We start from the raw sequence: 18775 nt of genomic DNA, 5'->3' as shown, positions 1-18775 counted from the left end.
CTTTTACCGGCAAAAACGTTTAATGACGTACGCTAAAATCACGATGTATGCCGCCATAAACGTTAATTGACGTTTACTACGTTTTTGTTTTTTTTTCCCCATCAATGGACAGTGCAACGTCTTGTGCAGCGCTTTCTTTTTTGAATGGAGTCTAAAAATCACAAAACACCCACTAACTATGGCTAGCAGATGGCAGCACTGTATATCTTTTCAATGGGCTCAAATGTGAATCAAATTACAAGAAAACATGGCGGCTCTTAGGAAATAGAACATTTTCACATGAAATCTAATTCACAGAGCGTCACTAAACAAAAAATATTAGTGACAAGGTCACTGTTGTCCAGAAAATGTATCTTTCACAAAAAGCTCGTTTTCTCCTTATCTTTTCCATTTTCACTCAATGTCACTCAAATGACCTATTTTTAAATGGTGATTACTAAAGAACGGAATAAGGTAGAAACATACTTTTTTTCTAAAGAAAGAATAGAATGCAGTCTTTAATGTGGTGCCGCCATGGTTATGTAGTCATAGCACACAATATTCTGTTTGCCTTGAAAGTGAGTGAAAATGCTCGAAATCGGCTGGCACTGTAGGGTTTTTGTTTTTTTGTTTTTTTTTGGGATAATGCTTGGCAGTAAAAAGATATTTAACTGTGAACATCAATGTTTTACTTGTGTTGAAGGGACCGTGTGTAGAATTAGTGCCATCTAGTGGTGAACTAATGGCCTCCTTTTAGGCACGGCACAATCCATGTAATATAATTATTGATTACTAGACCAATGATTATATGAAGAAATTACATTGATGTGATAGAACTTTTGTTTTTGTTTTTTTTCTTCAAATTATTAAAAGTAATAATGTGAATGGACATTGAAAAATCAAAAAATTCTACAGACTGTACCTTTAAAATTTTAGTAACTACTACAGTTGCAATGCAAACGTATGATGCAATTGTTTTCCTAAAGGACACCATGGCTATAAAGAAGAGGAGCTCCAGAACCAGAAGAATCCGTCCCGTCTCCACCAAACCAAGTGAGTCTTTTTTTTTTTTTTAACCCATTGGCGGCCGTCTTTGAAATGAAGTCGCAAAGCAACATACTGAATAAATATTAAGAGCATGACAACAATCAGTTTGGCTTTGTTGTAGGTCTCGGAGACGAGCCCAGTTCCTCCCCCACACCTTCTGCTCCTCCACCCTCCTCCCATCTTTCCCACTCGGCATCGTGGGAGTGCCTGTCAACCCTTCCCACCAACGGCTCGCCTTTGCGCCATGTGACCCACGTAAGGCCCCGCCCTCCACGGAGACACAGAGCAGGTCACCTTCCCCCAGAATCTGTGAGTTCATGGCAAATGATATGGCAGGGACCTCGAAACTTTTGTTGAGCTGGAGGCAGCTTTGCCTTGAGCTTCTTGCAGAATTTCTGAAGGGGAATCATCATCATCATCGATATAGTGTGTGGGTGTTAAATGATAGTTGAGTTGATCGTAAACCACGGAGCTCTTTCAATTTGAGCTATATGTGATCTCTATCTGTGTACAGCGCTTCTTTCCACAGGTGACAAAATGTTGTTGAGACATTTGCTTGTCTTGCGGCAGATTTGCATTAATTTAATTCTGGATGCCAGTGGCGCTTTCCAAGAATAAGCTTCTTTTGAATTCCGAAGCTGTTGCCTGTGTTCTTTGTGCAAGAAGTCGCGCTCAATGTGCAGTTGTCTCCTGGAGGCCAACATCTAACTTTTTAACTCTGAAGATCCAAATCACTTCAAATTTTGTTGGGCCTCCTTCCTGATTCAGGTTTATTTCTAAATGTGGATTGGATTTTGTTCGCCGATTTATTTGTATGCTAATGGAGGCCTTGCAACTGTCAGTGTTGATCGGTTGTTTGATATATTGTTATTCTTTCTTTTGCTTGTAGCATTACTTTGAGAACGGAGGAGTCAATACACTGGAGGATGGATTGCCAGACTTCTACAGCAAGAGAGTTCTTCCTGACAGGTAAGTAGCATTGTGAAATCATTCAAGATTTTGGACTATCTCACCACCTCTGTGGCATCTACTAAAAAAATATATAGTAATAACTTAAAGCATGAGATTTAGCAGCAGTTACATCATCCAAACAACTGCAAGTCTAATTTTTGATTACTTGTCAGATGGCCTCAAATAGTGTTTTTTATTCTTAAATGAACTGAGGTTCCAACTTTTTAGTATATTTTTAAATTTTTTATTTCAATTTTTTTTCTTTATTATAAACTGAATGAGATTCTCTAAGTAGTTTTTCTGAAAATACATTTGCTGTGATGCCTGTAAATCACAGCTTAAAACTCATTTTAAGGCCCACTGACTAATTAAAAATGTTCCACCGTTACGGTGGTGGCTCCAGATACTTTCTGTGTTACATTGTTCTGAAATAGCTCATGTGTACATTTTGTGTAGTGATCGTTCAAATTTTGCTACATGCTAAAATTGGCAGGCATTTTCGACAATTGCAATTTACCACCGTTTATTTGCAACTGTTTACTTTGTAGGGGAAGCCAGAGGTGGACTGGCACAAATAACGGACCTTGGCATTTTGACTTAGCTTAGCCCAGCCCAATTTCTGACCACCCTTGGCTACCACATAGCTCTACCGTTGATATTTATTGGATTAAGGGGCTGCTCCTTCTAAATTGTCTGCCCGTCTCTTGGGGTAAAATGGAGTAAATAATAATTGAATAGCACCACGTTGGCCCCAAAAGTCACTGGCCCACCGGGAATCTGCCCGTTGTGCCAGATAGCCAGTCCAGCCCTGGGAAGAAGCTCATGAGCAAACAAAAAGAGAAACAACATGCTCCATATTACCTACTTTGAATGCCTTTAGAAATTCCTCTGATATACTGTGTACAGGCAAGTGTTAAAATGATCATTTTGGCATTACATACAAGTGTTTAAAAAATGTTAACTGCTGTGTAATAGAAATAAAATTGATATACTCTCCAGCCGATGATGCGTAGCTACTATTACATCACATTGAGTTGTGTTTCATCACAATTTTATTTTTTGCCATTACTGCTTCTCAGCTGTGAAAACGTCAGGGGCCTTAGAATTTAGATATTACACTTTACAACGTAGACATGCCCAGTTTTATGAAAATAATTATTTCCACCAGCAAAATACTGCTTCCTAAATTGCAATATGTGTGGATGTAATGTATTCTGATATGTAGTTGCATATTAAGACTATAGTAGACAGTTGTTGTTTTTTTCCTCTCATATTTGTATTATAAGGCAATATGATAGTGTTGTGTGGATTTTATAACATTACTGCTTGCTGCATGACTGATTGCTTTTTCAAAAATGTTTTCAGCCAAGAATAGAACGGATTAGTTTGTACTCATTTGTGACTCAGATATGCAGTTCAATCGTGGACAGTGTACTGGCAACAACTTCAAGGCTGCATGACCATGTTTTCATGTCAGCCATGCAAACAAACAAAAAAGAAAAGATTGAAGCGGAATAAATATTGCCATCTGTTCGGCCTGCCCAGATGAAAATTTCGAAATTGTTCAGTTCAATATTGGCCCAAACAAGTGAGCGTTAGTGTTCTTCACTGATTGTCAAGGGCTTTGATGTGGAAATGACATGAGCATTTTTGTCTGATCCAGAAATGTGAGACTCATGTACATAAATCCATACCAAGCCAATGCTAATAAACCCTATCATAGGCTGGCTGAATAACAAAAAGGAAAAATAAATAAGTAACAAAACAAAACATTATGTAGTGGTGATTAACCTGTGTGCTCTCATATTACCATCACCACTGTTATTAGCTGTTGGTTTTTGTTTTATGTGGTGGAAAATACAAAAGAAACTAAAAAAAAATTCCGATTTTAATTATATCACTCTCTAAGTAATTGAAACTTATAAGAAATGATATAGTTGAACATAAAGGAAACACCTGATGCTTTAAGCTTAACTTCTTCACTTTCATACGCATAACCTAAACAAAATAAAGTAACTCCAGCTGACTTATTATTGTGGAGACATACAGTATGAGCTGACAGTATATGTAAGAGGCTAAGTATCAGTCAATCTAACAGCTGACAGCACACCTCAGAAAGTCGTCAAGTTTCAGGAATACACAAAGTGCAACTGCACCACCATTCCAGTCTAGTTTTATTGCATTTTATTTACAGCAAAGTTGACTATTTTCAGTTCAAAATAGTACTCCACTGAAATGTCGACATCAACAAACTAGTTGGGCTTGAAATAATTGCTCCCGCTGCCGCTTGCTGCCAGGTAGTCAAACTTCATTATGCCTGCATTGCTTCAAGATCCGCGCGACTAGACTGTTGATTCGCCACCATTTATGTTCTGTGAATGCCAATTGGTGTTTTATGTCTCAAATTAGAGAGCAAACACATTCTAAATGACGCTTGTATGTTTTTCTCTCTCCTTCAGTCAGTTGTCGTCCATCCATCAGGCACAGTCTCTGAGGAGGAAAAAAAGACGCAGCATGTTGTCCATTTTCTCTGGTTTCCGCAAGAACCGTAACTCCACCATATCAAACCAGGAGTTGGAGTAAGTGTTATTTAGCACACAGCTTGATTGGATGCATAAATAGTCCTGATTCATTCCGTAGCACATTGCGCATGTTATTTTGTGCCTCCGTAAGATTTGAATGTGGAAAAAAAATCGCCAGCCTCAAACTGTTCTCACTTAAAAAAAAAAAAAGGTATATTCATGTGGATAAATTCATGTTTAATCCTTGAAACGTTATTTTGTATTCTTTGTTACATTTCTTTACTGTTACTGATTGTGCAGGTGGAAGAACACATCATTAGAAGGATGAAAAGATATTTGTCCATGGTGCATTCATTATGAAAATGAATCCGTGTGGTTCAAATACTGTGATAAATGGATAGGTTGCTATACAGATACCCTCAATTTAGATGTGCTGCTGGCCTGTTTGGTGCAATCCTTCCCCCCCATTAAAGTACTTAAATTTAGTCTAACTATTCTTCCTTCCTAATCCAGCAACACTTCAGAGAATGTGTACTCGATGATTCAGCACCCAAAGGACGCCGGGAGAGCAGATAATCCTGTGCATGGGGCAAACGGGACCATGCCCTCACCTCGGGTCGGGCAGGGTGTTCCCATGCAAGGCTTGAGGCCCGCCAGCCCCTCCTGCCTCATTCAGAGACAGGTACAGTCTCCGCAACGGCATCCAATCTTTATAATTACAGTTACTAGGGGTGTGAATTGCCTAGTACCTGACGATTCGATTCGTATCACGATTCACAGGTCACGATTCGATTCGATACCGATTAATCCCGATACGAATTTATAAGTCGATTGTTGCGATTTTTTTTCATTCAAATTTAGAAAATACTAATCAGTAAGCTTGTAGAGTGTAAGATTTATATGAAAATGTATTATTTATTTATCTGAAATTTCAGTCTTATAGAGGTTGTAATCTGTTTCATGTTTAAACAGCATTAAAATAAAATATTAAGGCTTAATGTTCCGTTCATATAACATTCTTCCATGCTCAAGGTGTGAATCCTAACCCGAAGTCAGACGTTTTGTTGAATATTTTTCCATTAAAAATGGAAGTTTAAAAATCGATTCACACACACACACACACACAAAAAAAGGCAATGATGATAAGACGTTGAATCAGTAAGACTACCGAATGAACAATTCTGAGCTCTTTAAAAAAAAAAAACAAAAAAAACAAAAAAAAAAAACGTTTTTTTTTTTTTTTTTTATTGAATCGATTCGAGAATCGCGCGATGTAGTATCGCGATATATTGCCGAATCGATTTTTTTAACACCCCTAACAGTTACAGTAAAGCACAATGATACTTTGTTTTGCTTTACTACTCTCTTTATTAAGCACACTTACTTCTCCACCCAAGATTGTTTCATTCATCGGAAGTTACATATATGTTCAGAATGATTTGTAATTTATGTTTAAATATACAAAGAAGCTATTGCCACTGGACTCTTGATTAGATATAGCAGAACGGTGGTCCCATACAGAAGCTGCCTATATAGATCTACACTACTGCAAACTAGCAATCAAATTAGCAAATACTAGTGATGGGGGAAATGAAGCTTAATGAACCACTTGCAATATTTTTTTACTCCTCTAGATGGTGCTCTTGATGCTCTTTAAACCAAAAATATCGCAAGTGGTTCATGAAGCTTCATTTTCGCATCACTACTGTATGTTGTCAAATTTGTCACATTACCTTTATGGCCTGTTTGTTTGTATTTTATGTTAGATGCAATTTGTGCAGGATATTGATGATGTCGGCGGTTAGTGTATAAATGTATAGATGACCAAAATGTCTACTGTGCAGCTATTTGACATACTTGTAGTACTGTTACATAATAACCCACGGAGACCTGATAAAAATGTGTAGTTGTTCAAATACTAGGATTATATTGTATACAAAAAAAAAATGCTTGAAAAAATCCAGCCTTATTATAACCTATAGCCTGTAACTTAATTAGGGTGGGGGGAAAAACTGCAAAATCTTGCAAAAGTATAAATAAACTGAGATAATGTGGTTGCTCAAGTGTGCATACCCTCTTATAATTGGGGATGTGGCAGGTTCAGAATCAACCAATCACATCACAATCACCATAAATAGTACCCTCCAATGAAAGTTCAGCTCTTCCAGTTTGCTCTTCCTTACATTGTTGCAGTCACATGGCACAAGCCTGCAGACAGCTTCCACAGCATCAGAAGGATTTTATTGTTCAAACGTATCATCAGTCAAGGGGGAGGGTATGAAAGATTTTTCAAGGCATTCCACAATTTTTTTTCTTTTCAATCTTTAATGCCCTTTTATCGGGTTTGCAAGATGACTTGGTTTGGAAATGCCAGATGCTCTTTTTTCCAGCTACCTAAGTTGGTAAAAAAAAATGCTCGGAATATCAAACGAGAGGATTTTTCATTCATATTCGATATGTAAATAAGCTTTGCTCAGATTGGATTGTTGTTCTTAATTAATATGGAGAATGACAGTGGCAGTAGTGTGCACACCAGGGTTTTTCATTGTAGATTTTTTTTCTTTTTTTTAGAATGTTGTCTAAAATTCAGTTTGTTTGAGTTAGTTTTTAGAACAGATTTGTTGTTCTTGTTTCATTATTAGTTTTAGTATTAGTTTGTTTTGTTTTTTGTTTTTTTAATATGTGGAGCATTTGAGTGTAAGAGCAAAAAAAAAAAAAAAAAAAAGTCCAGTAAAAACTAAAGTAAACAATCCTCAAACAACTGTTATACCTTCCTTCCTCTGCAAATGAATGCTAACAGCGCAATGATATTTATTGATGAAGATCAAAACAAAAAACACTTTTTCAAAGACATTTTTTTTTTTTTTTTTTTTTTAGTTTTAGTTATTTCGTTACTTTTAATTAACTTTAATAACCTTGGTGCACATCGAACATGTACTCACTTCCTTCATTCCAGGTGACTTTCTCTTGTAGAGACCAATACCATTTCTTACCTTTCTTTATTGACATCATATGTGCAAGCGAGCGCGACACTGAGTGAAGCTATTTCTGTTGCTAACTGCTAACTGGCAACTGTGAACAAAAAACAAAAATAGTACTTACCAGATATGCCAATTTCCTCACTTGCCATTCTCTGTTCTGTACAGATGGCAAAAGTACTCATCATACTCTGTGGTTAAGTAGCAAGACAGAAACTTGTGTAAATAAAAAAATAAAAAAGCTAACTATTGTTGGCTTGACTTTTATTTTACTGTATCAAAACAATGTGTTGTTCACATAGTACATGTCTTGTCCTTGGTTAGTCCACAGACCTGGTCAGCATGGTGTACAGCTGCATCGGGGCAGACATTGACGAATCGGACGCTAGCAGCACTTGTGACACCAAAACGATGGACGAAGCTCCTGACAGGTCAACAGGCACCTCGGAGGCCTCGTCAGACAATCGCACCAACGGACAGGAGACGTCCTCCAAGCAGCAGGCTGAGACGGGCAGACAGGAGAGGATCGTGCCTCTGGCTGGCCTGCAGACCGACTCTGACGAGGACGTTCAACGGAGCGAGAGAGGTGCAAGCGGGGCTTCCGGCGGCCTGAGGCCTGATCCGCCACCTCAGAGCACCAAGCCCAGTCTTGCCGCCATGAGGCAGAGACATCTGCAGGAGAGTTTAGGTACTGTAAATGTCGTTTTATGATAGTAGGTTGTCTGTGTCTTTGATGTTTGTTAATTTTCAGAAGAAATACTGACAATTGAAAATAGTTGATTTTTTCTTTAAGTATTAAAACTTTCATAATAAAAAACTTGATCAAACGATTGTGTTAACCAGTTATATTTGTGAGAACTGATTTGATTTCCAGCAGCGGCAGGAAGGTTGGAAGCACAAGAAGAGCAGAGTGAAAGAAAACGTGAGGAAAAGGAGAGGACTCGAGGACCCGAGGGGCAACGTCCTCTTATTCCTGTCAAGGTGTGCGTTTACAACCAAAAAATGTTGCCTTTTTTTGTTTTATGTTCCTGCTGCTATGAAAACCATCACCAAACCAAACAATCCCATGTTCAGCCTAGTCTTGACCTGGCAAGAGAGAAAACCTCTCCGGAAACCCCCAAGATCTCCCCCGTCAGTCAAGAAGGAAGTGATGCCCCGAGGCGTGTGCCTCTTGCTGAGTCTGTCAGTCATGAGGAAGTCGCCAGTGGAGAGTGGAGAAGCCCGCCAGCACCTGCCAAGACTGAAATGGATTTGGCTGCACATAGCATTCTTGGTGAAGGTATAAATGTGTCAGTGTTCACTGTTCAGTCAATATAGCATAAATTATATAGAGTAGTTAAAAAGAAATTTTAAAAATCACTTTTCAACACTGCAAGTTCTGTTTCTATTTATGGCGATGTTTTCGTTTGTGCAGATGCGCAATGAATTGTTGACTGTAAAAAAAAAAAAAATCTAAATCAGCATAACAGTGTTACAAGTATTCAACACAAAATGCAACTTTTAATGGCCACTTTGCTCTGAAAGTTATTCGAGCCCATTAAGGCAAACATTTTTAGAGCTTATTAGGATGCTGTTTTGTGGTTAGAACCTGCTCTCAACATGATGCAGAGCCTGACACCAGCTTCCTTCCACCTTTTGCTTATGGGAAAATTGCCTCTGATTAACAAAATTGTGACCCATACCGGCAAAAGGTTCCGCATGTCAGCAGGATCAATCTTGAGATAATGGACGATATTAGACAGTTGGACTTTTTTTTTTTTGTCAATTTTGAGATTTCTCCACAAATAGCCTCCTTGAGGTCTCTAGTTTACATTTCCAAGCAGCACAAAACTCAAAATTGGAAAAGAAGCGTATGAAAATAAGCAACTATTAGACAGTATGCCTCGTAACTAGGGGGCGTGTTTTTACAGTAGCCGAGCTGCTATCATGCACCGCATCTTGCGCACCTTGTTAAAAACAACCCGCATTTCTGGATGGATGGATGGATGGACATAGCAACCAAAAAAAGTTGAAACACACCAGTCAGCACTCAGCACTAAAGTGAACAGAACAGTACATCATCCTACCTCGGAGCAGAAGCTGTTATCGGTCCGGTTACGCCGCTATGGAGTTAAATTAGGGCCAAAAGTTTTGTACTTGAAAAAATAAAACTTGAAACTGAAAATTGTTGTGTTGATCTTGAATTTCACAAAATATAAAAAGGTATTCAAAATAAAAATAAGCAAGTAAAAAGTTCTGAAGATCTGAAAGTGAAAAACGATTTGAAACTGAAAAAATGTTTTGAAACTCAAAAATATAAGATCTGAATCTGAAAAGAAAAAAACATGCAACTGAAAAAAATAAGACCTCAAATGTCAAAATATATATGGAAGCAAAAATTGAAAATAAATAATTTATTCAAAGGCAGGACCGAAGTGAATCAAAATTAATTTTGAACCGAAAAAACTTTTCACATGCTTATTTTTATTTTGAATACCTTTTTATATTTTGTGAAATTCAAGATCAACACAACAATTTTCAGTTTCAAGTGTTATTTTTTCAAGTACAAAACTTTTGGCCCTAATTTAACTCCATACGCCGCTTCCTCTTTGCGTCTAAAAAAAAAAAAAAAAGTCTGCCTGCATACGTCGCAAATATCACTACAGTCTTCCCTCGCTATAACGCGGTTCACTTTTCGCGGTCTCGCTGTATCGCGGATTTTTTTTAAAGTGCAATTTTGCATATTTTTTTACAGTAATATACCCATTTTATAAAATTTATGAAGGTTTGAACATTGTCAATGTTTGAACAAGAGAGAAATGTGAGAACATGTAAATGCCTCAATGAGAAAAGTGTCTAAATTGTGCGGTCGGGGATTTTAGAGCCTTAAAACATTTATAAGAATTGTAAAACATAAAGCTAACTACTTTGCGGATTTCATTTATTGCGGGTATTTTTTGGAACCTAACCCCAGCGGAAAACGAGGGAACACTGTACATATTTTCGCTTTATGCTCTTTTAATTGGGATGACATCAACATAAAAATGAGCTATGAAATATTTACCGTAACTTGAAGATGAAAAATGGTCCTTTCAGAAGAGTCACAATGATACCCCGCCCCAAAATGCACACAGGTTATATTGACTTGTTAATACAATAGTTTAGTGTCACTCGTGTATTACTTGTAGTGTGGGGTGGTGGCTCAAAACAAACAAACATTTTCATTTTTTTTCATGTGACCAAAAGCATTTGAGACATCACATCCAAGATAAGTTATCAATAATGCACTTTTCATGGGCCACATCAAATGGAAAATCATCTTTTAATTGACACAAAATTATTAAATCAAATTTCCCACTGTGGTAATATGACCTAATTTATGCAAGAAAATACCACAAGGAGCGACAATAAAATAACCAAAGCCTCAGCAAATGAATTGTATGCTGAATGTGATCTTCAAAGTTGAAGCTGATTTCATCTCTTGAAAGGTCAAACTTCCAAAACGTTTAAAGGGTTCAAATCTCGGATGATGACCTTGCCTGCTACTGGAATTCACTTCCCATTGATATTTTAACAGTTCCTGAAAATTTCAGGTTCATAACTTTTTCCTAAGGTACTGGTTGCTATGGACATTTGAAAGATGCAAGTACCAAAACTTTAAAGCCCTTTTTCTCAAAACTAAGGATTTCAACCTTCGAACATTGAAACTGCTGTAACTTTGTAAATTTTTCAGCTACATCCATGTATATATCATTTTAAAGGGATAGACAGAGCCGGTCACAAATGTTTTGGGGTTAATCTTCTACAACTCTCATCTTGCAACCAACACTTTTTTTTTTTTTTTTTTTTTTTTTTTTTTTTTTTTTTTTTTTTTTTTTTTTTTTTTTTTTTTTTTTTTTTTTTTTTTTTTTTTTACTACCCAAGACTAGCCACTGATACAAAGTACTGGTACTTTTGAATAAAATTTCCCCTCCCCCCAAAAAAACAATAACAGACGATTTTAAACAAGCATCTTTATGTCCCATTATAGAATCTTGTATTAAATTAATGGTGCTTTTCATATTTATATTTAAAAAAAAATTAGTTCCTGATTGTAAAACAGTCACACTATCAGCCGTTGTCACAAGTACCAATATCTTGGAATAGAAAAAGAAATGGAAATTGATGTCTGGTATAGGTACTGGCCCACCCATAGTTGTCGTGAAACATTGCACATTGACATTTTCAGTGCATTTTGTTATAAGAACATAAAGTAGACCATTTGTTTTTGTCTATGACAGTGCATTTCTTGATAAAGGTGTCATTTTGTGATGAATTTGTTCACAGAAGAACATGCTATTATTGAGCATGTGTTTAATTTAAGTCAACAGTGAATTTCTCCACTCAACCTCATTTGGAAAGTTTTTTGTTTGTTTGTTTTGTTTTTCCCCAAACTGCATGAATGTATTGATAATGGTAATTGTCACACCTATCAGGTAAGAAGGAAGGCAGCAATGGATTTCCAGCACCATCACGTGGCACGAGAAAGTCCAACTCATTTGACACAGGTATTGTTTGGCCAACACTTTGAGTTACTGCACGCTGGCTGATCTGCACACATGATTGTGCATGTTATGTCATTAATAGAGCATTTGTGTTTGTTAAATTCATGGATGTATGAAATACATCACAAAACATATACCGTATATATTTGGATTGTTTTTTTTTTTTTATTTGTTTGTTTTTGACTTCCATGTTTATAAAGCATGTTTGGTTGTGTGCCATGTCATTTCCCCTCAGGCATGGAGCGGGGCAGTCACTATGATCTGGAGAGGTTTTCAGATCCCAGACTCTCTGTGAAAAAAAACAATTTCCCCCAGAACAGAAACAGATCTCTGGACTACCCCGCTGGGACCAGGTGTATGTACTGTATGTCATTAACCCCCACCTCCCCACCCCACAAAAATGTGACCTGACAGTCATGTGACAATGGAAAGTTTGCAAAATTGACTTTGCAACTGCAGAATGTATCATTTTGTCTATTGTAGGGTCACCAACCTTTTTGAAACTAGGCGCTACTTCATGAGTACTGATTAATATGAAGGGCAACCAGTTTGATATGCACTTCTGAAATAAGCAATTTGTGCATATTAGCTTGAATTATGCTGTTACTAACAACTGATTATTCAGCATTGTGAAAACACAATATATCAATATTATAACGTTTCAATATCTATTTATTTACATTTATTTATTTATTTATTGTCATTTTTTTCATTTTCTTATTTCTTACTAATTATATTATTATTTATTCATTCATTTTTTTCATCATCGTATTATTTCTTATTTAATTATGATCACATGTACAAAATTCCAAGGAAATCACAATGTCTCGTGTCTTGTTAGCTATTTTTAGAACAGGCTGTTTCTGGTGCCTGCAAACACCATGTTGGTGACTCCTGGTCTGATCTATAAATTTACTTATCTGATAAATATGTATGTTTTTTTTTTCCCACAATTCAAAACAGTTCTCCAAAAGACAACCATAAAAACACTCAAAGTATTGTTACTCAAGGAGGCCATCGATAACTTCACACAACAATCAAGTATGTGCCGGTTATCAAAGGTTAATGCTAATCCGTGCAACCAATAAAACCCGATGCAGGTCTGCTTACCTTTTAGATTTGAAATGATAACAGGGCCAACATACGCCTGGGGGGGTGTGGATGTTTCTTCATGATGATGCCTTTGCATTAGTGTTGTTCCGATACTGTTTTTCTGGCCCCGATACCGATACCCAGCTTTGCAGTATCGGCGGATACCGATACCATACCGATACTTGAGGTTTTGTTTTTTTCCCTCAACATGAAAAAGCTGTCCTGCCATTGGTTCGGAGCATTCAAGGGTTAATAAGTTATCTTAGATCGGCATGTAGTGAACATGTCACATATCAGTGAATGTCGTGCACGAGCAAGACACAAGATGCTGCATCCAAAATCCTATATTAGCGTTGGAATTAATGGTATCGGCATGTTACTTGTGAGTACTCACCGATACCGATACCACTGTTTTAATGCAGTATCTGCGCCTCTGCCGATACCAGTATCGGTATCGGAACAACACTACTTTGCATGATAGTGATTTAGACCAATCACTTGGAAGTGCCTCTGGATCTTCACCTGGCCTAGCTGATTGGATCATGGGCGGGCAAAGACATAGTCAGGGGAAAAAAAAAAAAAAAAAAAAGCTGTACTAAACCTGCAATTAAAAAGTTTTCCCCATAATATTTCTCCTTTCCAAAGTTGATGACGCACTTAACATATGCTTGTTTTTTGTTTGTTTGTTTTTTTTCAAAAAGCTGTAATTCAGCTAGCAGTTGGATTTAATTTTGAGTGAAGAAATATTTTTAATTTTAAACATTGTTGGGCCACAATATACATCATTTATGCTTTAATAGCATCTGATTCTTCTGCAATGTTGCATTGCTGCAGTAATTGGTGGGCATGTTTTGCTGATTTGCCGTCACTTTTTACACAAAGCTGTCAGCCACAGAAGATGAAAAGCCCTCAGCAGGAGAATCATGAGGCAAATATATTGCAAATTATCTCTGCCAGTAATCTGGAAGTGCGCATGCAAAAGCTGCAGGGGACTCAATTAGCATCAATCGGAGAATGATAAAAGTCGACACGTCGCAAGGGATGGCATTAAAACTGTTATTAAAGAACGTGTGAAACATCCTAAGTGATGCTCTGTCAAGATACATTTCCTGTACGCTCATGTTTGTGCTCTGTGTTTGTAATAGGAACTGAATGTCAGACGTGGAAGATTCTTGTTTGGCCATTTGGGCAATGCAAAACAAGACAAACATAGAAGTCCTCTTTTAGTTGCTTTAAGTTTGATATGAAATATAAACCCAATTACAATGAAGTTTGGACGTAACAAAAAAAAAAGAAAAAAGAATACGATTTGCACATCATGAATACACCAGAAACACAAGATATTCAATGTTCAAATTGATACATTTTATCGTTTTTAGCAAATAATCATTAACTTAGAATTTTATGGCTGCAACACATTCCAAAAAAAGCTGGGACATGTGGGGAAAAGAAAAAAAAAAAAAGTTGCGGAATGCTCATCAAACACTTGTTTGGAACGTCCCACATGTGAACAGGCTAATTGGGAACAGGTGGGTGTCATGATTGGGTGTAAAAGGAGTTTCCCTGAATTGCTCATTCATTCACAAGCAAAGATGGCGTGAGGTCCCCTTCTTTGTGAACAAAATAGTCAAACAGTTTACGGACAATGTCCCTCAACAATTGCACAATTGCGAGGAATTGAGGGAGTTCATCATCTGTGGTCCATAACATCATCACAAGGTGCAGAGAATCTGGAAAAACAATCATAGCATGTAAGCAGCAAGACCAACATTGAATGCCCGTGACCTTTGATCCCTCTGGTGGCACTGCAATTAAAACTGACATCAATATTTTAAAGGATATCACTACATGGGCTCAGGAACACGTCACGTCACAAAATCAGTGTCACCGGCGCTACATCCGTAAGTACAACTTAAAACACTATCATGCAAAGCAAAAGACATAACAACACTCAGAAACGCTGCCGGTTCCTCTAGGATGGACTGATGCAAAGTGGGAAAGTGTTCTGTGGTCTGATGAGTCCACATTAAAAAAAAAAAAAGGTGATTTAACACAGTGGTAAACATGACACTGCCACAGCTTTTTTGGAACGTGTTGCAGCCATAACATTTTAAGTGAATGATTATTTGCTAAAGACAATGTTTATCAGTTTGAACATGAAATATCCCGTCTTTGTAGTGTATTCAATTAAATATAGGTTGAACATGATTTGCACGTCCTTGTATTTTGTTTTTTTATTTATGTTTAACACAACATCCCAACTTCATTGGAATCTAGTAGTAGTTAGTATTAGGTTGCCCCAAGACGTCTAGATTATTCCATCCTATTCATTGCATTAGTTATGGAGTATGTATAAATTGACCGTCGACATTCCACTTGCACTGACAAATGTATTTTCTTTTTAGGTTATGAAAGTCCCCACCATGGTAACAACGATGCTTTATGACATCACACGAGGACCAGCCAAGGTTTGCATGGAAAAGAAGACTGGAAAACTGAGGACTGGAGTGAAACGAGTTTTTGATTAAATGTTTTATTTCCTGTCGTGAGTTTTTGCTGACTATGCATGTACTGTATGGTTTTTAGTTTCAAGTTGTTGCACTTGTAAAGGGGCATTTGACAATTGGTTCACAATGCACCTTTCATACAACAGTTGAGCATAGTTCCATGTGTCTCCTGCAACTGTTGTTTTATGCACTGAATATTAAATTATTTCAAAGTCTTCTGCCTGTTCTTCATTGACAATCTGCTAAAAGAAAACGAGTTTGTACTGTATTTATTCAAATGGAGTTGTACATATTTAATATAAATCTGCACTAACCTTTGTGGTGAATCTTCTGGTGAACAATCATGATTTTGTTTTTCTTTTTGTGATAATTTATCATTTGTTACATTGTATCGTTACTGTATGCAAATGATTGACAAATGTGTTTAATGCTCTGCAATCTCATCTCTGTCAAGGTAATAAAATCAGTTATTTTAATCTGGTTTTACTAGAAGGAAAATGTGTATTTTTTCTAAAAATGCATCTGTTAATCAGAATAAATAAAAATGGCTTTACACACACGAGGTTTCTCAAGCTTTCATTTGCATCATTGAAATGTTCTTTCTTCTTTTTTTTTTTTTTTTACATGCCAATTGTTGGTGCAAATTTGTAAGGATTGTTATTGTTTCAGAACAGCAGAGGGCAGCAGACTCTCATTGCTGCTTGCACTGTAATAGATAAAGAATATGCATGCCTATTATGGTGTTTTTTTTTCGTGTTTATTCTCAGCTGAGCTCATTGGAAGATTGTCGACTTGGGAGTGGCCAGCAGATCTAGGGGAGACTTGCTAATGAGCAAGATGATTGCTTAATTGTGTCCCTATTAATTATTTCTGTCACTCGCATGTAAGCCTGTTGGGCTTTTCCAGGTCTGCCTTATAAACAAATGAGTCAGGCTTTTGGAACATCATCAGCTTTTACAAAGAAGAGAACTGAGACAATGACAGGTGACCTGATCGCTCACATTGTCAAAGTAGATGAAGGAGAGAGATCCTTCAGGCTTTCAGTAATCACCTCATCCAATGCTGCACACTTGTACAAGCTCTCCTATCTGTGCACTTGTGGAAAGAAATGTGTTCTGTTGACGTGCATGCGTGCTGATGTGTCTATTTTGCGCGCACAGCAGTGGCAGATGGGTCAGCAGTAAGCCACTTGGCTGCTGTGTCAACAGTGGCAGGGTGGCCATGAGTTGATTTGAGCCTGCGTGCACCACAGTGGGAGAGCAAAAAATGTGCAGCATGTGAACAGGACCTTTACTTGGAATGTTAAGAAATAATTATCAATGGAAGTGGAGAAAGTCAAATCTATGGAGAATAAATAATGAGTGTACATTTAAACTGCTGGCCGGTTCACTGATTATGAAAGTTGCCATTCATGTTAGAAAGCTGCTCAAGGAGACTTGTACACTTTGTTGAAGGTTCAGAGTTTACAGGTTTCAAAAATGGGACACAAATCAATGACCATGGAGAACAATGACAAAATGCCTTTTTTGAAACTTGGCTTGTGACCGTTTTGAACCTCTGAAAATTTGTGGGCGAAACACTTTAAAGTCATACTTCTAAAAATGTATTTTCGTTGCGCTTATAACATGACCTGGTCATCATTTTGACATTTTAGTCCATATTTGTTAAAAACTTGAATTTGGGGCAAAAAAAAGCTTTTATGTGGCGCCATCTTCAGATTAAACTCAGGGATAAACACAATTTGGCTGTTTGTCCTCTCATTGGATAAGCACGGACTACCGACGACACCTCCGTGGAACAAACGCTGTCCCTCGATCTGCCACCCACCAGTCTTGTACATGCCTCCTTAGTGAATTGGAGTTGAAATAGTAGTATTTGCAATCATCTTTATTTAAGATTTTCAGGTTAGCAATTTATTAGCAAAGCATTTGATTAGTTTATTTATCATAGCTTGTTATAATATAGAAATTATTTTGGTCGTACTTTTCACTGCTGCTGTCAATCACAGCCAGACCACGCCCAGATCTCCTCTAGATGATCGTAAAAGGTGTGGAGAAAGAGTCTGGTTTGGAGGAATTACACTTTAAGTGATTTACATGACATCTGTAATACACTGTCTACAGTATTTGATTAAAGTTGTGGGACATGCCAATTGATCAGTCAGGGGTAAAGTGCTTACCACAGCCTATCAAACACCATTGGGGTGACATTATGTGCCAGGTCCTCTCATCTAATACACTCCAAATCTTGAAGAACGTCCTCCCAAAAAAGTAGAAATCATTTCAGCTGAATAATGGTCTTTATGTGTAATGGCCTAGATGTCCTTTAGTCCATATAGTGCCTGTCATGAGTCATCAGTTGGTGGTGGTGGGGGGGAAATGTCTTACTCATTTGCTGGACTGGTGGTGACACTGAAGCAAACACAGCATTAAATTAATTGGACAAGTGACACACCGTGTCGCATTTAGTGTCATGTCGTGTGTTGCCATTGTCTGTGTTATTTGGGTTGCCAGTAGAGGAGGATTGTTAATTAACATTCCTGCACTATGCAGGCTGACGTACGGGCAGTTATGATCCTGGAAACTGTTGATTTTTGTGAATATTCTTTATATGGTGTCATGGCATTTACTGAAGCTTCATGGCTTGCAAAAAAATCATACACCTTGGGTGTTTTTCCCCCCGCATTGTGTCACATTACAAGCACAAACTTAAGTGTATTTTATTTGGGTTTCATGTGATCGACCAAGACAAAGGGGCACATAATTGTAGTTCACATATATGCTGTAATTATGACATTACAAGTGGATTAGTGTACTGTTGGTTAGTGGTTGACTTACACCCAAAAATTCAGCTCACGTCATTGTCAGTTTCAGTCATTATGTTCAATAACGTTTTCATTTTGTATGTGTAACTGTTCAAACAGTTTGTACTAAATTGGCAACATTTCAACATCGACTGTGTTCGGTGGTAGATCTCGATGTCCCGAGTTGCCAGGGAAACAGCATGTAGTTTCTTGGGCTTTTTTGTGTGTGTGTAGAATGTATACAAGTAATAATAATATCCCTATTTTTAAGAATAGTATTGAAAAGCTGAAAACAAAGGAGCTTCAAAATAAAACTAATTATAATGTATTGTATTGATTTAAATATGTGAAAGATTCAGTCAAAGTTTAGCAT

At 37.3% G+C, this 18775-nt stretch overlaps 1 protein-coding gene across 5 annotated transcripts in view; it reads left to right on the top strand.

Annotated features, from left to right (window-relative positions):
* Positions 1 to 16161, top strand: part of carmil3 (capping protein regulator and myosin 1 linker 3) — a 96778-nt gene extending 80617 nt beyond the window's left edge. The window contains exons 30-40 of one of the 5 annotated variants that reach the window (XM_077497917.1): positions 966 to 1032; positions 1148 to 1335; positions 1916 to 1995; positions 4437 to 4556; positions 5013 to 5181; positions 7802 to 8165; positions 8352 to 8458; positions 8552 to 8756; positions 11932 to 12003; positions 12236 to 12355; positions 15498 to 16161. In XM_077497917.1, the coding sequence (XP_077354043.1) occupies positions 966 to 1032; positions 1148 to 1335; positions 1916 to 1995; positions 4437 to 4556; positions 5013 to 5181; positions 7802 to 8165; positions 8352 to 8458; positions 8552 to 8756; positions 11932 to 12003; positions 12236 to 12355; positions 15498 to 15538 (1533 nt within the window). In that variant the 3' untranslated portion in view covers positions 15539 to 16161. The remainder of the gene's footprint in view (positions 1 to 965; positions 1033 to 1147; positions 1336 to 1915; positions 1996 to 4436; positions 4557 to 5012; positions 5182 to 7801; positions 8166 to 8351; positions 8459 to 8551; positions 8757 to 11931; positions 12004 to 12235; positions 12356 to 15497) is intronic. The other 4 variants (XM_077497936.1, XM_077497908.1, XM_077497927.1 and 1 more) reach the window with 4 other exon arrangements.
* The last annotated feature ends 2614 nt before the right edge of the window (positions 16162 to 18775 follow it).

Source organism: Festucalex cinctus, chromosome 1 (assembly GCF_051991245.1).
Source record: "Festucalex cinctus isolate MCC-2025b chromosome 1, RoL_Fcin_1.0, whole genome shotgun sequence".
Classification (NCBI taxonomy): domain Eukaryota; kingdom Metazoa; phylum Chordata; class Actinopteri; order Syngnathiformes; family Syngnathidae; genus Festucalex; species Festucalex cinctus.
The sequence above is the reverse complement of the archived record's forward strand: the minus strand, read 5'-3'. Positions and strand labels throughout refer to the sequence as shown.